Source organism: Pan paniscus, chromosome 21 (genome assembly GCF_029289425.2).
Source record: "Pan paniscus chromosome 21, NHGRI_mPanPan1-v2.0_pri, whole genome shotgun sequence".
In the NCBI taxonomy this organism is placed as follows: domain Eukaryota; kingdom Metazoa; phylum Chordata; class Mammalia; order Primates; family Hominidae; genus Pan; species Pan paniscus.
In genome coordinates, this window is record NC_073270.2 from 21,510,730 (window position 1) to 21,532,682 (window position 21,953).

General features: G+C 39.7%; 1 protein-coding gene across 2 annotated transcripts in view; it reads right to left on the reverse strand.

Moving 5' to 3' along the window:
* Positions 1-21,953, reverse strand: part of RALGAPA2 (Ral GTPase activating protein catalytic subunit alpha 2) — a 326,457-nt gene that overhangs the window by 242,555 nt on the left and 61,949 nt on the right. For both annotated transcript variants that reach the window (XM_008962966.5, XM_063600987.1), the window contains exons 5-10: positions 14,346-14,389; positions 11,581-11,758; positions 10,665-10,780; positions 8,243-8,381; positions 6,291-6,490; positions 240-467 (exon numbers count right to left, since the gene is read on the reverse strand). In XM_008962966.5, the coding sequence (XP_008961214.1) occupies positions 240-467; positions 6,291-6,490; positions 8,243-8,381; positions 10,665-10,780; positions 11,581-11,758; positions 14,346-14,389 (905 nt within the window). The remainder of the gene's footprint in view (positions 1-239; positions 468-6,290; positions 6,491-8,242; positions 8,382-10,664; positions 10,781-11,580; positions 11,759-14,345; positions 14,390-21,953) is intronic.

Sequence of the window (21,953 nt, forward strand, 5' to 3'; positions counted from 1 at the left end):
TTTTGCTCAAATATAGAATTTTCCCTCCTTGTGTAAATATTTTTCAACAACAAAATTTAAAAATCACAACAATCCTCACAAATTAAAAGATTAGAGGGATCGTTCTTTATTATTCAGTTCTGTAACATAACCCAACTCACCAATTCTATTTGTTGGCGTGTTACAAGTAAAAGAACATGAAACAAAATCATTTCCATTTCAAGAACTTGTAACACACACACACACACACACACACTAACCTGGTGAAATACTTCATTCACGAAGTTGACATAACCTCGTGTTGACAAGAGAATCCGCTGTACCATTTCATACACCATTCGGTGCTCTTCTTCAATGCTACAGAGGCTGGAGTTGCTGAGTCTTCGGTCCGACAAGGTGCTGCTGTTAGAATGGCTTTTGTCCTGCTCCGTGGGCCCACCACCATCCAGCTCAGGCGCTCTCTCCTGCACAGCACCACCACCAACAGTCTGGAAGAAAGTCAGCACACTTCTCAATGATGCTCACCCCCACTCAAGAACACCTGGCAAAACTTCAGTCTTGCCTTGTTTTAAGTAACTCTGGTTACCATCAACGTGCACAGGGTACAGCAAACCAAAACCAGCTTGAAGCACGACAGGCTCCAGAGCTTGTACTTACCAATTTTCTAACTAACCAACAAATCCCTCCCAACTCAGCTATTTTAAGAGGAAAACTACTAAGCTATTTCAGAAAGGAGGGCTGTGAAATTTTCCCAATCTAAAAGGTTTAATTTGCATTGTAAAACCACAGAATAAATTAATGTGTAAAAACATTTGTATTATCATCACATCAGGTCTCTACACTTTAGCATTTGCTCCTATGGTCACAGAGATTGGAATATTCAGGGGACTTCTTGCAGCAACAATGCTAGGAGGCATCATTTGATTCATATGACTAAGCGGCAGCTTGACAGTGGAGTGTGAAGATCTTTAAAGGGTATTTTATCAGAAGAATGCTGATCTGAGCTTTATCCTCAGAATCTTAGGTCAAACATAAATAAATACTCACAAAATTTTAAACATTTAAAAGACTTTAGGCGTCCAAAGAAATGAAGTAATTCATGCAATCACTCACAAAGCTTAACACTGATTTCTGCTCTCGTATCCACCTAGAATTAAAGGTTTACTCCAAACAAAATATACATATAATTTTGCTTCATCTTTGCAAACTCCATTATTACTTTTAAGTGTCAAAAATATATAGCCCAAATACAACTAAAATTTACCCACTGTGAGTATTTTTTACAAGAAGAGACAAGATATGAATAGTACAAAACAGTAATTTCAGTAACTACCAAGGACAGTTTGAAAACAAAACAGATATCCAATAGTAATCTCTAGAGAAAATTAATGGATTATACTCGTAATAATTTTTCTCTTCATGCCTTAGTTACTAAGCCTGTGTGGCTTATGAAAGGTACTGTCGCACTGTGAGATGTGCTCACCTATGGAAATTATTTTATCTTTTTTACAGATCCACTATCTTCCACAGGAAAATAAAACTTTATTCATTTTATTCTTTTTCTATCTGAAGCTTCAGCAGGAATGACTCAAGGATGAGTATGGTACACAAAGAAGAGGCCCAAACTAAGTCTCAAAAACTTGCTTCTCCACATTCCTAACTGTAAGGCAACCCACGCAACGCACTTGGATTTCACATATACACACGCATATATGTTAATCTGTAGGACACAGAGGCTAGATTAGGTCTAAAGTCTCTTAGGGCTCAATAACCTGTGACTTTTTGACCCATAACTCCCATTCTCCCCACAAACTAAAAAAGAAAAAAAATATATGCACATAGATAGCAAATTAAAGATGACCACAAATTCTTTAACACTCCTTCCACAGAGACGTGAGGCCCATGTCCCCTCCCTTTCATCTACATGGACTGTATGACTGCTTTAGCCAGTAGAATAGAGTGGAAGAGACCTAGCCAGTATCAGACCCAGGCCCAAGAGGCTGACAGTTAACAATTCCCATCTCTTGAAACATTTCACTCTTGGAGCCCTGAGTAGGCATATGAGAAGTTCAACTACCTTATTAGCCAGAAAACAGAACAAGAAGTCCCATATGAGCCCAGCTTTCCTTTCCAACTGCCCTCATCAAGTAGCAGGCATGTGAACGAAGTCATCTTGGACCTTGCAGACCAACCAGCGCTGGTGGGCTGAATAATGACTTCCCCAAGGATGTCCTAATCCCCAGAATCTGCGAATGTGTTACCTTCCAGGGCAAAAGAGACATAACAGATGTGATTAAGTTAAGGATGTTGGGATAGAAAAATTATTTTGGATTATCCAAATGGTCCCAATATAATCCAAGGGTCCTTATAAGAGGGTGGCAGGAGGATAAGAGACAAAGAAGGCTAAGTGATGATGGAAACTGGGAGAAAAGGTGGTGTGATGCAGGGCCACAGCCAAGGAATACAGGTGGCTTCTAGAAGCTGGACATGGCAAGAACACAGGATTCTCCCCTAGAACCTCGAGAAGGAACACAGATCTGCCAATAACTTGATTTTGGATTTCTGACTTTCAGAACTGTAAGATAATAAATTTGTACTGTTTCAAGACATTAAGTTTGTGAGAATCTGCAATAGTGGCAGTAAGAAACTAACACAACAACTTACTGTGAGGTATAGTGGCAGTCTCTAGAATGGTAGTGGCCATTTCTAGGGACAGTCATCTGCAGGGTATGATGGCACAGAAGGTACAAATGGCTGTCAGCCCAGCACTCTTTCTCCCTCCCTACCAGAACCTCAGTCCTCTGTGTGCCTCCTCCCATGCACCTCAACTGACTTGCAGGAAGCTGACCCCATCCACAGTACTAGGGACCAATCTGTTTTGTGGAGGCCAATCATGACATCTCCTGGCCCATTCACACACCCAGCTTTTTTGTTTTTTTTGAGACAGAGTCTCGCTCAGTTGCCCAGGCTGGAGTGCAGTGGCTCGATCTCCGCTCACTGCAAGCTCCGCCTCCTGGGTCCACGCCTTTCTCCTGCCTCAGCCTCCTGAGTAGCTGGGACTACAGGCGCCCGCCACCATGCCCAGCTAATTTTTTTGTATTTTTTTCAGTACAGACGGGGTTTCACCATGTTAGCCAGGTCTCGATCTCCTGACCTCGTGATCCGCCCGCCTCGGCCTCCCAAAGTGCTGGGATTACAGGTGTGAGCCACCGTGCCCGGCCCCTAATTGATTCCAAAGTTCCAACCTTTAAGATGTTAAAAAAGCTAGATAGTAAAAGTAGATGACTCACAACTGTGAAGAGTCAAGTAAAAGAAAAAATCAGAACCTGGAAGCAGTGGTTAATTTGCTGTTCTTTCTACTTCTCATCATCCAGATGTACTTTTCAAGAATGAGCTACTTATTTTCAATAAATACAGGTGATGGTTTTCTGATCTTTTTAAACCAGAGAGGAAAGGTTACACCCATTAATTAAGACTTTTTTGAACTGAGTGACAATCACTTAAGATGTGATGTAAATTTGCCAAAGAGCATGACTGAGTTTCCTACACATAATTTCATACAGATTTTTGTCTGCCTGATAAGTGAATAAAGGTATCTCATCATGGTTCAGAACTAACTGCATTTCTCTGACTGCCGGTGAAATCAGGGGTCCCTGTAGTCTGCCTTCTGTGAGCTGCCCTTTCATCTCCTTAGTCTATTTTTCAGTGGGGTTGTTTGTCTTCTTACCAGTCCGTGGGTACTCTTTACATAGCAGAGATATTAACTCTTTTAACAGTCACAATGTTACTTCATAGTCTATTGATTGGATTTGGCCTTCTGTAGTCTTTAGACATAAAAATCTTTCACTTTTTTTTTTTAAATAAAGTCAAACCTCATTTCTTCCACGGCTACTGGGTCTTTCTCTCTCTCTTTCTTTCTCTTTCTTTCTTTTTCTTTCCTTCCTTTCTTTCTTTTCTCTTTCTCTTTCTTTCCTCCTTTCCTTCCTCCCTCCCTTCTCTTTCTTGCTCTCTCTCTCTCTCTTTTCTTTCTTTCTTTCTTCTTTTTTGAAATGGGAGTCTCACTCTGTTGCCCCGACTGGAATGCAGTGGCACAATCTCTGCTCACTGCAACCTCCACCTCCCAGGTTCAAGTGATTCTCCTGCCTCAGCTTCCCGAGTAGCTGGGATTACAGGCGCCTACCACCACGCCCAGCTAATTTTTGTATTTTTTGTAGAGACGGCATTTCACCATGTTGGCCAGGCTGGTCTCGAACTCCTGACTTCAAGTGATCTGCCCGCCTTGGCCTCCCAAAGTGCTGGGATTACAGGCGAGAGCCACTGCGCCCAGCCTACTGGGTCTTATTTCTACCTAAGGTAGTCTACCACTTCCCAAATTTAGACACTCTCCTGGATTTTCCCTTCTCTTACAGTCTCGCTCTGTCGCCCAGGCTGGAGTGCAGTGGCACGATCTCGGCTCAGTGCAAGCTCCGCCTCCTGGGTTCATGCCATTCTCCTTCCTCAGTTTCCTGAGTAGCTGGGACTACAGGCACCCGCCACCACGCCTGGCTAATTTTTACTAGAGATGGGGTTTCACCATGTTAGCGAGGATGGTCTCGATCTCCTGACCTCATGATCTGCCTGCCTCAGCTTCCCAAAGTGCTGGGAATACAGGTGTGAGCCACCGTGCCCAGCCTACATTTCTTCATTATTTTGGTTTTATTGTAGACCTTAAATAAATCTGACATTTGCTTCAGTATGTTGTAAGAGGCAAGGTTCTAGCCAATTATTCCAATACCATTAATTAATGATTCTTTCTTTTAATCTTGACTGACATCCTGTGGGGGGATGTGTATGTGTATGAAGGAGAGAGAGAAAGAGATTGCAGGATTGCAGATTTGATTAGATGTTCAATACTAATCTCAGTCTCATTCCTTTGAAGCAACCTGTCTGGAAACCTATACTACTGTCTCTTAATTCCTGAAAATCAAATGTCTGTTTAGGTTTGTATCTTGATACTTTTTCCTGGGACTCAAAGACCCTTTAAGTTTGAGGCACGCCTTTTTATTTTTTTTTTTCAGTTCAGATAAACTCTTATTATTTGTTCAATTATTCTCATTATCTTCTTCTTCCACCCACCTAATATTTGTAAGGTAGGGACCTGTACTTAGATCTTGTCTACTAATTTCTGATTTCGAACTCTAAGTTTTTAGTCACTGTCGTGGGATCTTTTTTCAGAAAACTAATTTTTTTCTCAGCAATAATCATTATCATTTTCATTTTATCTGCTAATTTTTTAAACTAAGACATTTAAAGGTTTCTTAAAATTTCTTTCAGCAAGTCTTTCATTGTTCTTACTGTAACTGCACCTCCCTCAGATCTTAAAAATAAGTTCTCTTCTAACTCTTCAGTGACTTCTCCCCAGTGGAGCCGCATGCTCTAGACTGTTTGGTGTTCCTCCATCAAGGTTCCTAATAACCTTGAAGCACAAGAGCCACTTATCTGCCTCCTCAGGTCTGTGCATTCTTTCAGCTCAGGCCTAGGTCGGACTTCTGAGACTTCTAGGGCATCGGCAAATCTGCAGTCAGTGGACCAGACTTCCTATCCCTGTTCTTGGGGACAATAAACAAAAGAGCACACAACACCATGATCCCTTAGTGAAGTGGCTGCTCTCTGACCTCCACAAATGGTAGTGCTCCACCAAGTCCCTAAGTAACTCAGCCTGTTGGGAAAGCCCCCAACTGTGTATGGCTGACCAAGGCCAAGAGAGAAAAAGCACAGCAGGCCCCACACAAGGAGAGGTCTCTTCTGAAGGCCTCTGGGAAGAGGTGGCCTTCTCTTCTAGGGGCCCCACCATTGCTCAACAGCCAGCCCCAAATCCTGAGCTGCTGATCTACTTCCCTCTCCTGAGATGCCAGAGGGTGCTCAGCAGCTTCACAGGTCCTTTCCAGGGGCCACTTACAGTTTCCTAAGTGCCTTCCAGCTACTGGGGCTTGGTGAAAGCAAGACAGGCCTCTGTTCTCATGCTCAGAGGCCACTGGTACTCAAGTGAGGAGAATGAGGAGGAGCCAGGAGTGTGCACACAACAGCCATCTTCTCAAAATGGCTCCCGAGATTGCATCATCATGGCAGTCCCAACAATGCACAGCAAGTGATTCAAACTCACAACTCCCTCTGAAACCTTGGCATTACAGACAGGGTAGGCCAATAAAATCACTTACCTATAACCAACAACTTGTAAGAACCAATAACTCTAATAATCAATAACTTTGGCTATGTTCCAGTGTATTTTATTACACAAGCATTAACAGATAAAAAGATGATGAATGGCATACCTGGATGATTTTAGGCAATACATCAACTCCATTTTTAGTGTTTTGTGTTGCAGTTAGATACTTTTTTTCCAAAAAGAAGGTTACAATCCACTTAATAAAAACAACACGAGCTGCCATATATGGAATTTTTGTACTGTAAATGTTCTCATTGTCTCGAGTTGTAGTAATGTACACAGGCTTTGGTCTCAAATGGGGGATGTCTGGTAGAAGAAAGAACACATGATTGATTAGGTTAATAAATCATAACATTATGTAATCCCTACAAATGTTTTGGTTTCCAATTAAATCCAATTTTTGGTTGTCTAAATAGCAACTAAGAATGAAGAACCGCAATTATTAAAAATGGCATTTTTTTGGTAGGCTCCTTTCTGATTCCGCCTTGTGATCTGACTGAGAATGAGTGATGATGGTGATTGTTTATGTATCTATGATATACAGCTACGGAAAAACTAAGCTAACAACTATTTTTAACAATTTTGATAAATTACATGAGACTATAATAGTAAATATCTTTTCACATACATTATACCTAATTTAATTTTATTTTATAGCTGGAACAAATGTAAAAGTATATATGAACTTTTAAAACATCATTTTAGGTATTTTAACATCTAACACTGCAGTGATTAAATCCACTGAACTTTAGAGGTTTATATCCTTTTCCCTTTAGATGAATCCAATGAAACAGAATCAATATCATCTACTTTATATTTAAAAGAATTAAGAAAGTCACATTTCACCTTTGAGGCATCAAATGCTACCTTTTCCAAAGACTTAATAAGAAGTCAGTTTCTCATTCTTTAAATTCCATAATCAATATGAAAATTATATGGTATTGGATTTGAGATACTACTTGCCATAAGTTCAACTCTCTATCTTAATAATTTTTGTATATCTGGAATACCTGTATGAGGCAGAAAAATGATCAACAAATAACTTTTAATCTAGGAATATTAACAATATACCATGTTTTTAAAATGAATTTAGACTACATATAAAATCAGAAACAAATTTTGAAAAAATATTCACATATATATAGCTAAAGAAATACATGTCCCAGTGCACCTAAAAGTCAGTAATTCTACATCTTTCAAAACTCACCAAGTTTTGGCTTCTCTCCCCGTGTGTGTGTGTGTGTGTGTGTGTGTGTGTGTGTGTGTGTGTGTATGTGTGTACGCATACATAGAAACACACAGAGTACAGACAACTGAATCAGGTGACCATGTTCCCCAAAAAAGTAACATCTCGTGTCACCACTTCCCCTCCAAAACTGTTTTTAATTATTCATTTGAACTAGTTTTACCTTTTTAAATAATAGGGAGAGGAAGATTTGACCCCCACCTTTACCACTCTAAGGGATGCTTCTGTCCTGTGAGTCCTCATTTCTTACAGAAGAAAAAAACATCAGGAGCCAAATTGGAAATTCCTTTCTGTTTCCTAGTCCTCTGGGGCTTACTGTCCATAGCTTGTCCAATCACCTAAAATTTGGTTCTCCATAAGCACCTGTCAGTAGTAGCTGCTGGATGCAGGACCCAGCATAAAATAAAAGGCATACAATGGCAGCTGTTTGCCTTGGGCTGGCCTCCAGTCACTGAGCAAAGCCTGAGGTCACCATACCCCACCACCCACAAGGAAAGACTTTAGGAAATGCAGAGATTTTTACATTAAAAGATGACAATGTAATTATACCAAAAATATGATAAATACATTTCAAATTATTTCTGAGTATAGGAGCCACGGTTCCCTTTTACTGCTGTGAGCTGAGGTATATCTTAGTTGGTACAAATAATTAAAATCACTTATTAAGAAACTTTAAACATTTAATAATAAAGTTACCATTCAATACAAAAATAAAATGACTATTTTACTTTAAAATAATCAAAGGTCACTTTGAAAGAGACTGCATAGCTTTCCTTTGGATATCCTCTATACACGGCTCCAACAGTACTTACCAAGTACAGGTTTGTAGATGTTTGTTAACTTAGTAAATGATGGAAATAAATGAGGAAGATAATACTTTCGAAACAATGTAAAAAGAAATTTAAAACCAGTATCTTGATTCTCCTTATTCTTCCACTCCAAGCTCGCAGCCTTTGGATAATATGTGGAAAAGAACATATGTATATTTATATTTCAAATTAACATATACTAAACTGAAGTGTTGTTATGTTACTAAAATTCCTAACCTAAATGTAAAAAATGACAAATAATATTGACAATCATGTAATGAAATAATAACAAAGCTCAAAAGATGGCAGGAATGAATACTTCAAAACAAAACAGTAACTATGTTAAAAACAGCATTTTTACTTAGAACCAAATTGCTCAATGATATCGTATCTTTTATAACGTGCTGTAATGTATCATGCCCATATTTTTTCTCTACGTTTTTTGTAATTATCTAACATTCCTTGTGCCTTTAAAATATTTAGTCACAAACAATCAGGTGCTTTTTTCTAAACTCAGAAAAAGGCCATTTATAATAAATAGAAATTAAAGAAACAATCCCTCTCAAGAATTTCAACCAATGTTACCTACATGTAAAATCAATATCAAAAGGCAAAAGCCATGGAATCTTGGAAAATGCATTCTCCGTATTAAAAAAATTCAAAGGCTACGATAAACCAGGCATGCCAGTCCACTATGGATTAAGTTTAAATGTTTCATTGCGTTGAGATAATATCCTCCCCCTCAAAAACCCATCAGTGTTTGCATAGTGGGAGCACTCCAAAACTGCTCAATAGCTGGGACCGCCCCTCAGGAGCCAGGAGGACAGCCTGGTTACACAAGTGCAGTCACCCCCAACATGACTTAGGGAAACACGGCCCTTAGAGAAGACCTGTTGGTGGTTCTTAATGCTTGTTAGACCACAGAGCACTCTAAAGCAGGGCTTCCCAACTTCCTTCCTGACATGCCCACTTAGAAAATGAAATTTGTGCAGCACCTGAGGTAAAGGGATGAGATGCTTTGGCTACCGCAGGGGCAGCGGGGTTCAGCATCCATAACCTGCCAAAAGCTGTGCTCTGAGAACTCATCTCCATCGACAGAAGAGAAGGCAGAAGGGAGGCACAGATATGCACCTAAAACTCAGCACACAATTAGGAAGTTCACAGTCTGCATGCAAACCTCTATCCTATATCAATTCCCTCCGCCTTATCTGAGGTCACACAACTCATTAGTGACACACCTAGAATGAGAACCCAAGGCCCCCAACACAAGTTCTGGATACTCTGTTGATTTTCCAGGATAAATTGAATGTCCAAACACTTCTGAACAGCTGGCATTTGAGATGCATCTAGAATGGGCCATTAGAGTTCAAATGTGGAGTTTCCAGAATATGAAAGCATGCCCCAGTCAGGTTCTCAGGATTGTGAAGTCCTGTGTTTCTGTTGCTGGCTAAAGGCAAAGGGGCAAGGAAAGGGGACAAAATTGCTAAGTATTCAGAAAGAGCAGCCAAGTACTGAATCTTGAGAGACAGCAGAGAAAAGCACAGTTCCCTAAAGAAAACTAGAAAGGAGTGAAAGGAAGGGAGGAGAATTGCCAGAGAAAATATCAGAAGAGGAGAGAATCTCATGAAGGAGGGGTAGTCAAATCCCCTCGAAGAACGAGGAGAGCAAAACCTGAAGTGTGCCCTCCTTCTGGGCTGACCCTAGAACCCTTGTGGTTTGGGGCTTGCCACTTTAGCAGTGACAGGGCAGAAGGCAGCTAACAGTGGGTGTCAAAAGAACATGAATAAGGATGTGAACTCAGTAGAGATTATTACTTCAACAACTCGGTTGTGAAGGGGAAGACAGATACTGGACAATACCCAGGATGAACTCAAGGACAAGAGAAGTATTTGCTGAGAAAAAAGAATCAGTACATTTTATTCTAACTATTATTCAGAAATCTAGACCAGGAGTCACAAATCTCCTATTAAAATCATAAACCAGTTACTTCAGTTCTGTAGGCAATTGGTGCATATGAGAAAAATAATACATGACATAAAGTAGGCCTGTGCCAATGGCATGAGGAGATTGCTCCATGTGCTTCCCTTCAGATCCCCTGGTCTGCTCTGCCTATTCCTGTCCACCTGTTCAGCCTCTGGGCCCGCCTCCTCCTTCAACCTGTCTTGCAAGCATAGAGATTAGGGGTAGGAAAGGAGTAAAGAGAGAAAAATGGTTTAAACACACTCACAAAATAGTACATACAGCTGGTCTTGCTGAAGTGACCTAAAAAATGGTACATACTCTGCATTTGCTGAAATATCACATAAAATCACCTCAAAGAAAAAGAAAGAGGAAAAATATAGATACACAGAGGGAAAAGAGGCAATATTTCCTCTTCCTGCTGAGAATAAACCCATCACTGAAATAGTTATAATTTTTCTCTGACCTGAATAACCATATACTTCAACAGTATTTGAAGAAAAAAGCAGGTTTGGTCCTCAGCAATCTTCTCCCCTGATATGGCTGGCAGGAGTGGAGTGATTTCTTCTGGATATATCTTTACTGAAAGGACAGAAAATGATGAGAGCTCATTCACCAAAGTTAAATTTTAAACAGAATTTAGGGTTTTAAAAATGGTCTCTATTAAAATACATCTCTCCATCCACTGAAGCAGCTCACACTGAGGAGCACACTCCAAGGCAGTGTGCATAAAGGGCCTGGAAACACAGCCCAGATGCCCACGAAGCGCCTTCTCCTGCTGCACCATTCTTTCCCGTTCAAATTCTGCTTTGGTCAGCCCAAGATCAAATGCCAGTCATTAAGCAATAACGCAATATACAGTAATAAATCAATGGTCCCAACAGGCAAGTTCCTTGAAAACTCACAGGACACAAATGACCACCGTTAACAGTCCCATGAGGCCACTATTGTCCTTCCATAGATGATGCAGGAAAATACAGTGGCAAAATAAGATCCTGGTGAGCAGATGAATGTCCACTTACGAACAATAGTGATAAGAACAATAAAAACAATAGCTTTGGATGGTGGAGTTTAATCTCATTAACAGCCAGAAAACCAGTCCAGACTTCCCATGTGTCTCTACTTCCTGCTACTGCCAACATCTGTCCCCTCCTATTCCTGCTTCCATCACTTCAGTACATTTCTCCTGTTTTCATTTCACATAAAATAAGCTCCAAGTCTTTTGATTCTAAGGTATGTAAGAATCTACAGTGAATATGAAAGGGGAATAATTCCTCTTCAGACTCCATCAGGATTTCTATTCAAGAAAATGAAAAAGTAAGAATTCCTCAACGTAAGTTCAAGAGTAATTTCAACATGGGAGATCTGCTAACATAACTTACCATCAGCTACACTAGGGCTGGGATTGATGAGTGTCTCCAGTGTGCAAGGGCCCCTGGATGACATGACTGCTGGGAAACCAGGCACCAGGCAAGCAAAAATCAGCACCTGCTCTTCTGCACAGTTTGTCTGAAGTGCTTGAAGCCACAGAAGAAACAGCCTGATTCCTTCACATCTTATCTAAAAACAAAATTAAAAACAATGAAAATGAAACACATGTATTTACAGAAATGCATTACAATGTAGCATCAGTCTTGAGAAAGAAAAACTACAAGTTAAAGGTGTGTTAAGTAGTAAACCAAGTTCTTCACTTAGTGACAAATAAGCAAAGATGCTGTAATACAGCACAAGAGTTAAGAGCCCGGGTTCTGGAGCCAAAGTGCCTGGGTTCAAATGTAAGCTCTGCCACTTTCTAGCTGGGACCCATGGAGAACCACTTAACTTCTCCATGCCTTAGTCTCCCCATCTGTAAAATAAGGATGATAAGACATTTACCACAAAAGACTATGATAAAGACTGAGTTAACATATGTAAACCAAATAACACAATGGCTAACTCCCAGTAAGCACTATGTAAGTGTTTCCTGTTAATAATATCTTATTCTGTAAGGCAACAGTACCCACGGCCTCAATTATCCATAAAAACAATGACAAAGATAATCTCCCTCCAAATTTACATGTGCTATCACTATAATATGCCATGTTGATAATGTTCTTGAGAATCAGAAGATATGGAGCTAAATAACCTCAATGAGACAGAGCAGCTGTTCTTATACCTTATGTCCCTATTCTATTTCTCCAACACCTTTGCCATGCTCTGAATTGCCAGCATCGCGCTGTAGGAGACATCAACATAGGGAGATGTGTCCTTTTTCTTTCTTTACACTTCAAATTTATCCCATTCCTAGAATTCAAAAGCACATGTCCCTCCATTTCTGTATTCCTAAATAACTGAAAAGATTATGTCAATTAAAAAAAAAAGCAAAAGAGGTTGAAAAAATGTCACATGCAGCTGAAAGATGTAGTGAGCTCCAAATGCCAGCAACTGGAGTGACTGCCTCATCTCCTTTCAATTAATTCAAGGTGGTGCTGACTCCACCAGAGCAAGAATATTGCAAGTCAAACACAAAGCTTTGCCAGAAAACCAAACCAAAAAGTGGAGAAAAGCCTAAATAAATAAATAAAAATATTCTGCTTTCTCCCAATAGAAGCCAAAATACACTAGGACAGACACCCCAGCTGGTGACAGTACTGCCCCATTAATGGGGTAAATTCACAGTGTACTTCCAAACACAGTCCTGGACTCCACCACTGTTCTGCACAAACCTCCATGCCCACTCACACCTGTCCTCCTCTCCCAAGCAGGTAAAATGAGTGGTAACATTACTATTCAGCCATCAGACCGAGAGGGGAGGGGAGGGGAGGGGAGGGGAGGGGAGGGAAGAGAAGGCTCTATGTATATCTTTTTTATTTTTTTGAGGCGGGGGTGGGGGGATGGAGTTTCACTCTGTTGCCCAGGCTGGAGTGCAGTGGCATGATCTCAGCTCACTGCAACCTCTGCCTCCCAGGTGGAAGCAATTCTCCTGCCTCAGCCTCCCGAGTAACTGAGACTATAGGCGTATGCCACCATGCCCGGCTAATTTTTGTATTTTTAGTAGAGACGGGGTTTCACCATGTTGGCCAGGCTGGTCTCGAACTCCTGACCTCAGGCAATTTGCCTGCCTCGGCCTCCCAAAGTGCTGGGGTTACAGGCATGAGCCACTGTGCCTGGCCAGCTCTATGTATATCTAATCAAATTATATTTAATTGAACAAGAGGGAAGTTTCTATGAAATTCTACCACAAGTCTCCAATTGTTATATGTTAACTGTATTTAAGAGAACTAAATATAAATAAGGGTAGTTATAAACATGAGATTAACAACCTGATAGGTTTTAACTATAAGCCTATTTCCTTAAAATAAGAGGGACAAAATATAGAATCTACAGTGACGCTAGGAATAACTCACTTCGTTTTTTTTCAACATGTAAGAAATAGTTAACATATCAAGTTTTAAGAGGCTGTGATTGTTTAAGCCAATGTAAACCAACCAATATATTAGCTTATTAAAGGCATTCGCACAACTTAATTAACTCCAAGTGAATTACCTTTCATAAAATATTCATCCCAGGCTGAATTTTTTCTGCCACTTATGTTTTAGGGTAATCTTATCTCAGCATCAAGAAGTATATGTTATAATAAAAGACATATCCATTTCAAAATAAACCAATTTTAACCTATAAATCTGCCACAAATAAATATTCAAGAGTGAGACCCTGTTGTTCTTTTCTCCCACAATGGCTCTCACAATTAGTAAAATTAATTAGAGACAACTATAATTTTAACAACCAGGTTACCAAGATGGACAGAATCAAGCATGTGAGCTCTGAAGCTTAGAGGGCGACTGCACTTCCTTTTTCTGATGATAAAACTGGAGCAGTCAGTGCCTTGCCCATGGTCCCTACCCATACCCAGCAGAATCAGAATTAGAACTCAGAACTCTAAACTCTGAGGCCCAACCCATTTTCTCCTAATACTATTTAAAATGTCTCTCGCAATAAGTTATGATGTAAGAACAAAACCCTAACAATATAATTTCTCAATTAAAAATTAAAACTAAGTCAAGTGGTTTCTAAAGATCTTTTTTCCAAAATGCCCTAACATTGTTACTTTGTGGCATTAACAAATTTAAGAGTAATAAAAAATGTCATTACACAATAAAATAAATACCTTAATAGAATTTCCAGTGTGTAGAAGCTTCTTTAAAGTTGAGCCTGAAAGTTTAAAATAATGAATTATAAATAGAGTATATAAATGCATATCAAAGATCTATTTTAAGAAAATATGTACTTATGACAAAAATATACTTTTTAAAAATAAAAGGAAGAAGGCTGACCTTCAGAAGCAAAGCAATGTCACAGAGGGAAAGACGTTTTCAAGATAAAAGTACCTTAAGTATGTATCTCTTCAGAATTCTTTTAAAACAGTCAAAATGATTGATATTAAGGTAAGCCAAATGCCCACAGTGGATTATGCGCATATATCTCTTGTCATGCATAAAATGGATGCTTTTATTTTTTAATCTCTAAAGGTAAAAATAATGTAAAACAACTGCTCACAAAACATTTTTACAAGAACATTTTACAAATACTTAGAATGGCATGTTTCTCTCCTGGCAATGACAACCACATTTATGGGGTTTGGTCCATCAATAAATCCTCTAGCAGAGCGCTTTGGTCACTGTCAAGGAGGCAGAATCAAGGCTGACTCGGAACTCCAGTCAACTACAAAAACTGGTGCTGCAGCCCACTAGAATGAGAAAAGCTTCTCTTAGGAGGATAGAACACTATTACTAAGTCTTCTATAAATGTATTCATGACCTCAGTATGGAGATGGCAACCCCACCTAAATATCTTATGTAGCCTCTAAAACGGGATCTTAACCTCAAAAAAGGAGATGATCTTTTAAAACAGAAATATACTGAAAATCTGAGGCAAGAGAACTTTCCTCTCAGTCAAATTTCAGATCTTTTAAGAAAAAAATTACTTAGATCCTCTGAGGAAAAGTTTGTGATAGCTCTTTAACAACTGGATATCAAATCATATTTACTCCACCAATGAATTTCATAGAGCTCCTCTAACAAGAGAGCCAGTGTTTTGGCAACTGATACAAGCCACAGCTACATTGATAGATACATATATAATAACTAAATGCATACTCTTTAGAAATTCATTAGCCAGAACAAAATCACTGGCAATCCGAAGGAACCTTTTAGAACGATTCTACTGTTCATAACAACTAACACTAGGGCTCGGAGGAAACTCATCATCATGACTCAGACTAGGTTCTAGCACTTAAATAACTAATAGTTTGTGCTTGAGTGAATGAAGTGAAAGTGTCTCCCCTTCCCCAACTTCTCCCTTCACAAAACTGTATCCAGTAATTTTTGGTCTAGAGCCAGCATTTACTAGGCTGGCTCTCTCTGTCACAGCTAAGGTTCAAGTGTCCATCTAGCCCACACCTTTCCTCAACCTGGGGCCTTGTTCTTTGTCCCCATGTTCATCCATTCTTGGACAGTTTGTTCTAAGTCAGTTTAACATCTACTTCATTACACCTTATGAGGACCTCATGGTGGCTGGCAGAGCCAACAGATACTAGACCTCCCAGGAGACCTGATGATAAAGTCTGCACAGACAGTTCTCTTTCCAGCCATCTGGCTAATCCATCATCTTGCAACATATTCTTGGAAATACTTTCTCCTGGTCATTGTGTGTGAGCATTGGTGCTTGTTAGTCCTTCCCCTTGTTAAGATGGGTCTGGCTTGTTTTTGGTGGTGGTGGTGCTTTTTTTTTTTTTTTTTTTTTTGAGACAGAGTCTTGCTCTGTCGCTCAGGCTGGAGTGCAGTGGTACGATCTCGGCTCACTGCAACCTCCACCTCCTGGGTTCTAGCAATTCTCCTGCCTCAGCCTCCTGAGTAGCTGGGATTATAGGTGCATACCACCACGCCAGGCTATTTTTTGTATTTTAGTAGAGATGGGGTTTCACCGTGTTAGCCAGGCTGATCTCAAACTCCTGAGCTCAGGCAATCCACCCGCCTCGGCCTCCCAAAGTGCTGGGATTACAGGTGTGAGCCACCGTGCCCGGCCGTTAGTGTTGTTTTTTAAGTATTTGGACTACCTACAGATGCCTATAACCACTGTTCTCTACACACAAAGGAGAAAAATATATATAGAAAGGGCATTACATGCAGACATATAGAACACATGACCCATATTGGTCAATGGTCCCAAACTTTTTAAAATTTATCTGGTAATTTGTTACAGCAGCAACAGAAAACTAATACATATGTATTTGATCTAATCTATTCTGTTGTATTGAAAAACTCGTTTGTACATGGGAAGCAGTACAGCTTAGCAGTTATAAGTCAGATTCAGAAGCTAGACTGCTAGGGTTCAAATCTAGGTTCTGCATTTATTAACTGTAACCTAAGTTAGTAACTTCATCTCACTATGCCTGAGTTTTCTCATCTGTAAAATGAGGTGACAATAGTACTTATCAGACAACTGACAGTGAGATTTAAACGAGTTAATACATATAAATGCACAGAACAGTGCCGGGTATGTGGTAAGCACATTTTCCACACAGGACAGGGCATCAGCTATTCTCTAAGGAACTCTTTTTTAATAATAAAAAAAAAAAATTAGCAAGAAAAACATGTGCAGTGGAGGCACATAGCATGAGGACTGGTAATAAGTAGCTGAGAACCTTGCTTGGCCTCTGTAGGGCTTTTTTTTTTTTCTTTTTGAGATGGGGTCTCACTCTGTAGCCTAAACTGGAGTGCAGTGGCGCGATCTCAGCTTACTGCAACCTCCGCCTCTAGGGCTCAAGTGATTCTTGTTCCCCAGCCTCCTGAGTAGCTAAGACTACAGGCATGCGCCACCATGCCTGGCTAATTTTTTGTATTTTAGTAGACATGGGGTTTCACCATATGGTGATCCGCCCACCTTGGTCTCCCAAAGTCCTGGGATTACAGGTGTGAGCCATTGCGCCCAGCCCTCTGTAGGTATTTTTTAAGGCCTTAAGTTCACAAAGATATTTCTACTTTAACATTATCAAGTCATTTCTCATTTTGTTTTAATTTTTAAGTTCCTCTATATATGTCATGCCTGTTTGGATTTTTAAACTTCTTATCCAAACTATAATTATACCCACCCCACCTCTTCTGTGCCTTGACCACGGGAATAACTGAAAGAATAAGTAAATAAGATCTAATTACTTGGGCTGATTCTATGAATTTCTAATTTCTATTGGCTAACTTTTACTACATTTTAACCATAAATATCCTTTGAATGTAAGTCTTACTACTTTTGAAGAGGCAGTAAAAACGTCAGGGCTGCGACTAGTGAGAGAAGAGTGTAGATTCTGAAAAAAATTTAAGGGATACTAAAAAACTCATTAATCAAGATAAATATTTTCATGCAATGGTTTTTAAAAATTGCATTTTAAAAAATGCAAAGAATCCATAATGAACAATATTAAATTTTTAAATACTAATGTTCCGCTGAACCATATAGGAACCAGAGGGAAAAGAAAAAGGGTATACTTCTGTATGTGTGTTTCTATGTACTTTTAATTTTTTTTTTCTTGTGCAGAACATTAAAGTAGCTTAAAAATGTAAAATTGGATGTATTAAAACTCACAGCATTAGTTTAAATATTTTATTTATAACAAAGAATGTATTATAATATTACTTTCCTGGCTCTGAAGAAAGCAAATTCATCAATAATATTTTCAAAATCTATTTCTTTGCTTCTCATTTTAGATTGTAAGAATTGTCACATTTGACAATTTCTCTTTGAATAAGTAACAATCTTTTAAAGATCTTTTAATAATATTTTTAAGGCCAGGAGATCATACAGATATTTCTCACCTAAAACTTTAACATTATGAAATCTTTTCTTATTTAGTTTTAATTTTTTAAAACCTCCTTCTCAATATCACACTTCAAACCAAATTACACACAATGCAGTACACCATCAGCATCAAACAAGGAGCAAGAAAGAGAGAAACTCCCTCTGGGCTAATGGTATGCCAAGCCTGCTAGAAGAGGCCAGTGGAATACGAACAGAGAACTTCCTGGCACTACAAGATCCACACTAAGCATGAGGAACCAGCATTCCACTAAAAAATTGAAATTAACATAAATTAGCTCAAAATGGATCAAAGACCTAAACTATAGAACTGCTATATGAAAACATAGAAGATCTTTGTGACTTTGGGTTAGGCAAACATTTGTTACACATGACACCAAAAGCACAATCCATAAAAGAAAAAACTGATTAACTGGATTTCTTAAAAATTAAAAACTTCAACTTTTCCAAAGACACTATTAAGGGAATGAAAAGACAAGCCAGAAACGGGGAGAAAATATTTCCAAGGCATCGATCTGAGATTTTTTTTAATGGGCAATAGATTTGAACTTCACCAAAGAAGACAAAGTAATGGCAAATAAGCACATAAAAAAGATGCTTAAGATTATTATTATTAGTCAATGAGATACCACTATCACTAAAATAAAAAGACTGATCATAACAAATGTTGAAGAGAACGTGGAGTAACTGGAGCTCTTATGTTGCTGGTAGGAATATAAAATGGTACAACCACTTTGGAAAACAGTCTAGTAGTTAAACATACACTGTTACATGGTTCAGCCATTCCACTCCCAAGAGACAGGAAACCATATGTTCACACAAAGACGAGCATAAATGTTTATAGTAGCTTTACTTATAATAGCCCCAGATGCTAGAAACAATCCAAATGACCATCAATACCTGAATAAATTATGGAATTATGACATGTCCACACAATGGAATACTGTACTACTCAGAAATTAGAAGGAATGAACTATTAATTCATGAAATAATATAAATAAACCCTAAAATAATTACGCCAAGTGAAAAAAGCCAAACAAAGAAGAGTACATACTTCATGATTCTACTTATGTAAGACTCTAGAAAACGCAAGCTAGTCTACAAGGGCCAGAAAAGCAGATCAGTGGTTGCCTAGGGACTGGGGGATGAGATGAGAAAAGATGGGAGAGCGGGATTACCAAGCGGGACGAGGAAACTTTCGGGGGTAGTACCTATGTTCATTATCTTGATGGTAGTAATGATTTCATATATGTATACCTATGTCAAAACTTATCAAAATGTGCATTTTAAATATATGTAATTTACTGTGTATAAATTGTTAACCACCCCCCGTAAATATTTTTTTTTTTAATATAAGAAAAAAAGATCGGCCAGGCGCGGTGGCTCACGCCTGTAATCCCAGCACTTTGGGAGGCCGAGGCGGGCGGATCACGAGGTCAGGAGATCGAGACCATCCTGGCTAACACGGTGAAACCCCATCTCTACTAAAAATACAAAAAATTAGCCGGGCGTGGTAGCGGGCGCCTGTAGTCCCAGCTACTCGGGAGGCTGAGGCAGGAGAATGGCGTGAACCCGGGAGGCGGAGCTTGCAGTGAGCCGAGATCGCGCCACTGCACTCCAGCCTGGAAGACAGGGCGAGACTCCGTCTCAAAAAAAAAAAAAAAGAAAAAAAAAGAAAAAAAGATCAGGCGACCTGGAAGTGATTGGGTCAAAGATCAGGAGAATGGAGGATGTGGTCAAGACAGAGATCAGTGTCTGAAGCCATTGAGGCACAGAGGATTGCGGTGGGGGTTGATGGGTAACTTGGCATGAAGGAAAAGGGCTAGGAGAGAACAAAGCCATGGGGGATGGGGGGAAGGCAAGCGAGCAGGAGGTCAAAAGACATGGCAGCAACCAGGAGGTAGAAGATGGCATGTAAAAGGGACAGAGGTTTCCATAGAGGGAATGGTGGCTGATGTCTAGAATTGGCATGGGAGAAAAGAAAGACCATGATCTCACCCCCACTCCTGAGGGAGACAGAGGAGCTTCAGACAAAAGTCAGGTTTCAGGTGGTCAGGGAGGTGAAAGAAAGAGGCTGAGGTTTCAGGGCTATTGTTTAACACAAGAAGAGGACCCCCCAGAGGGCAAAACACAAAGAAGTGCCTGGGAGGGGAAGAAGCACAGAGCAGTAACGGTAAAAGCACCCTGAGAGGGCATGGAAAAACACCAGGTGAGTTGGCCCCTAAGCTACCAGGGGCATTAGTTCCAGACATCTCCTGCTGAACATGGAGGCATGTGGGGTCCCTGATTTCACCCAGCCTGGCTGTGATGCACTTCTGAGGGAGTCCTGTGTGAAGTGCACAGGGAAACCCTGCTCTCTCAGGAAGAGTGAGGTATGGTATGGTCTGAATGAGGGGACCAGGGAAAGCTGCCAGACTCAGGCTCCCAAGGAAAAGTTAGGACCCAGTGGGCAGTAGGGACCTTGAGAAATGAGACTGGTCAGAGGCTATGTTCACATCCCAGGCAATGTGGGGCCACTGGTTAGTCCCAGGCCCAAAGCCTGGAATACACTTAAAAAGCAAAAAACAAATTTTCAGCTTAGTTAGGCCCTTGGTTTTTACACTATGTATATAAAAAACCTAGGTGAACAAACTAGATTTAATAATGACTCATAAAAAACATAGAGGTATTGCACATATGTGAATTTTCCAATAACTGAACCCCACCCCTTTAAACCTAGGGATTATTCATTTTTAACATTTTTTATATAAAACATCTCTAATACAAAATATATCCTTCTGCCTACCTGACAAATAATTATTGAGTTCGGGCACAGCACTGTACACTGAATGAGATAGGAAACTTGGTTTCTAGAGGCTCCAGAGCAGTAAGCCTTCTTAAAGTGAACACACATACAACTTAGGTCCTGTGTTGACGATGCGCAGCCTGCCCTTATACCAAATATCCCTGGTTTGCTGCCAGTGCGATTCTTTGCCATTGCCTCACTCTCTATCAGTTCTAATTATTGCCCAGAAATGAGATGTCAAGCAGTCACCTTTATCCACCATGATTTACTGGCCTAAAAAACGACTTCAGAAAAAATTTGATAAACAATTTTTTCTTTTGTAGTCAGTAATGGAAATTTACAAATAGTTGAGTTGTATATTAGCGTACAATGCAGAGCTCATGAGTATTGTGCCAACCACTCCCCTGGTCATCTTGCTCTACAAACATCACTTGAAGAAATACCTCCAGATGGAATAATGAACCCATGTTCATTTCACATTGCAAAACTTACGAGTTCAAATATGTTTCCTCATTCAACGATTTAAAGCAAGGAGCCAGCCATTAAAAACCAAAACAAAGAAAAACCGCAGACTATCCCTTCCCTTTAAAAGCAGTTTTAAGAGAAATAGAATGTCTCTGTTTTCTACAGACAAAATAAGATGACATGATAAGAAACAGACTTCAAGCACTGTGGTGGTTGATGTTTCAAACTATTTTCTTCCTTCTCAGGATAAAATGTGGCCTTTGAGACTCATAGAATACAGCAGTTGCCCTTATTTTAGGTTTCTCTGCTTAGAGACACTGTCATTTGCAGTGTGGGACAAGAAGCATACCGCATCAGTGGTGTATAACTACAACTTCAAGGTTTTAACCCAACATTTCAGAATACCCTGTCCCCCACCAGCTGCAGTAACATTTAATTAGTAAGACATTAGTATAGGAATGTCCTCCCTAGTAGGTAAGGAATATTTGCTACCTAGAATATCAGACACTGGTTGGTGAGAAGGCCCCTCCTTGCCCAAGACTCAGAAGTTTTGTAAAAGTCAGGATGCCAATGCTGAGGACATATTTAAAGCATATTCCTTTCCTTTGATACCTGGTATTTCCCTATAGTTTCTAAGTTTCTACAACAACTCAGTCA